Source organism: Cynara cardunculus, assembly GCF_001531365.2.
Source record: "Cynara cardunculus var. scolymus isolate 2C chromosome LG 14, CcrdV1, whole genome shotgun sequence".
In the NCBI taxonomy this organism is placed as follows: domain Eukaryota; kingdom Viridiplantae; phylum Streptophyta; class Magnoliopsida; order Asterales; family Asteraceae; genus Cynara; species Cynara cardunculus.
Genome location: NC_037541.1, coordinates 7,875,259 through 7,878,143, shown reverse-complemented (window position 1 = coordinate 7,878,143; position 2,885 = coordinate 7,875,259). Strand labels below are relative to the sequence as shown.

Below are 2,885 nucleotides of genomic sequence, written 5' to 3'. Positions count from 1 at the left end.
GCAGACAATCTTGTAAAATCTGTATTGATCTTCTTTATCAATATATATTTTAAATTTGAAAATTGTGTTTGTATTCATCCCCCCCTTCTACAAACTGTTTAGTATTCTTGTAGACCCTTTGGGACCAACAGGTTGCAACCATTCATGTATCCCTGATGCCATTGTAATGCTCTACCTTCCACATAGATTGATGCTAAAGGAACCTTTGTACCATCACTTACTTGATCCAGTTGAAAAAACTATTCACCTTATATAGCCACGCCTTCAATTCATCCTCTCCGAAGCACAAAAATTCAATTTTTGTCAATCATAATGAGTATTGAAAGGGGTTTCCAATCATATCCCCTAATTTCACTTGAGGATTTGATGATGCTGATTTCAACTCAGTCTGTTGTACATGTGGTTTAGGACTATCAATCATCGAATTATCAGAATCACCCTTCTTCAAACGATCCGCCACAAGTTGATTGATTTGTAGCGACAAACCCGAAAGGAGGTCACTAATTTCTGAAATCGCTCGAGTATTCTCCGCCACTCGCATAATTTGTTGCTGATTACTATTCTTGATTCGAGCACCATAATCCTCTATAAATGTTTTGATCATCGTTTCCAGATCAACAACACTTCCTCATTCTTGCGATGATGGAGGTGGGTCGATATTTGATGATGCTTTAGCGAATTGATAGGCTCTTGTCTTTGATTGACGACTTTACCCATACTTCGTGTGATCGCAATGGTTGGATTTCCCAAAACCGATTGTTCTGATACCAATGATAAAACTTAACAACCACAAGGGTGGTGCTTGATTGGTTTGAGCTTGGCTTCAAAGGTCTAAAGTACCTGGAGGTCCCAGGTTCAAATATAAGGAGGAATAAAAGTCCCCTTGTGGCCACAGAGGTTCAAATGCGGTGACTCCAGGCTATCTACAAAGTAGGTGGTCGTCTTGGGATTAGTCGGCTCGCATAGCGGGTTGGATATCCAAGTTAATAAAAAAATGATAAAACTTAACTCAATCAAAGTTGGTTACCCAATGTATGATTACAACTCTAAATTAGGTGGTTCATAGAATGAATGTTCCATGAGAATTCATAGAACAAAAGAAGATTAAAGAAAAAATAAAGAGTAAGGGAGGAAGATAATTCTATTCACGATGAAACCCAAGCTCGTACAAAGCATAATATAATAGAAAAGTAATAACAAAAAAATAACAACCAACTACAGGATATGCTGACACCTGTCATTTTTAAAAGGCATGCTGACATCTGTCAAACAACCAAATCTATTTATTTAGGTCAGAATTACACTTGATCTAACCACAAGGGTGGTGCCTGATTGGTTTGAGCTTCGCTCAAAAGGTTAAAAGTACCAGGAGGTCCCAAGTTCAAATCCAAGGAGGAATAAAAATCCCCTTGTGATCACAGAAGTTCAAATGCGATGACTCCGGACTATCTGAAAAACAGGTGGTCGTTCTGAAATTAATCGACTCGAATAACGGATTGGATATCCGGGTTAATAATTTTTTTTTTTACCCCTATCTTTCGAGTCCAAACACAAGCAAGCGCTTCAAATATAGGGGTGAAAAGTTGTCATTGTTTTATAGTAAAGGGGGTAACCGTAAAATAAGCCTAGTCTCGATATATAAGTCATCGAGTGGGGAGAATTTACGCACAAACAGAGATAAACAAGATCAAAAGCTAGGGTTTCTCCATCTCGGTAGATCTTCAAAGCTATGCCGAAGAACAAGGGAAAGGGAGGAAAGAACCGTAAAAGGGGTAAGAACGAAGCCGATGATGAGAAGCGAGAGTTGGTGTTCAAGGAAGATGGTCAAGAGTATGCTCAGGTGCTCCGTATGCTCGGCAACGGCCGTTGTGAAGCCATGTGCATCGACGGCACCAAGCGTCTCAGCCATATCCGTGGTAAGATGCACAAGAAGGTCTGGATCGCCGCCGGTGACATCATCCTAGTCGGTCTACGTGATTACCAGGATGACAAGGCTGACGTCATCCTCAAGTACATGCCTGATGAAGCTAGGCTGTTGAAGGCTTACGGGGAGTTGCCGGAGAATATTAGGCTTAATGAAGGTATCGCTGGTGGACTCGATGAGGAGGATGATAACGCAGGTGATGATTATATTGAGTTCGAAGATGAAGACATCGACAAAATCTAAGGTTTGTAATCAATTTCACTCTTTTCTCACTCGATTTCCTAAGATTTTTTTTTGCAATCATAGTTTTGTAATTGTTTGAATTTCGAATTTGTTCAGTCTTTGAACCGAGATGTTTGGTTCGATTTGGTTTATCAACAAAAGAGATTAATCAAGTTCCAAGAAGAGGTAAAGATTAGGGTTTGTACAACATGAGCTCTTTGAATGTGATTTGCTTTAATATTTACGAAGTATAACGATCTTTCATGTGTAAGCTTTTGAACTAAGGGGATTTATGCATTGATGGTTTACGATATTGATGGTATTGATTACAAATTCAATAATTGGTGGTTTGCTTTTCAAAGCAATCTTTGTATGGATGAGAAAATTCTTGAGTCAAGTACAGTGTGCAGTGTTCAATTGGACCCGATTTCAAATTGTGGAATTTATATGTTGAACCTATTATTTGTTCATTTTTATTGTGCGGTACAGCATCTCTGCATTATGGAAAGTTTAGTGAATGTATATAAAATGCTAATTACGTCTAATCCAGTGTTCAAAAAGGCTCCTCGTGCAATACACGACTCCGCCGTTACGAAATGGCCTATAGCCTTCTTGTAAGGCGTGACTCATGCCATGGCGTCTTGAGTCGTGATTCTTCTCCGAATTTTTTTATTTTTTATCTTTTGTGTTTTTACATTTTTTTACTTTAGATATTACTTTTTTATAGATCTAGCTAATC

General features: G+C 38.6%; 1 protein-coding gene across 1 annotated transcript; it reads left to right on the top strand.

Moving 5' to 3' along the window:
• Positions 1–1,668: 1,668 nt before the first annotated feature.
• On the top strand, positions 1,669–2,616 carry LOC112526548 (eukaryotic translation initiation factor 1A-like). Its single transcript, XM_025136879.1, has 2 exons — positions 1,669–2,168; positions 2,264–2,616. The coding sequence occupies exon 1, from the start codon at positions 1,730–1,732 to the stop codon at positions 2,165–2,167; it is 438 nt and encodes a 145-aa protein (XP_024992647.1). The 5' UTR covers positions 1,669–1,729; the 3' UTR covers position 2,168; positions 2,264–2,616.
• The last annotated feature ends 269 nt before the right edge of the window (positions 2,617–2,885 follow it).

Excerpts from the sequence above, each read along its gene's own strand:
- LOC112526548 (XM_025136879.1), top strand. The coding sequence starts at position 1,730 with ATGCCGAAGAACAAGGGAAAGGGAGGAAAGAACCGTAAAAGGGGTAAG.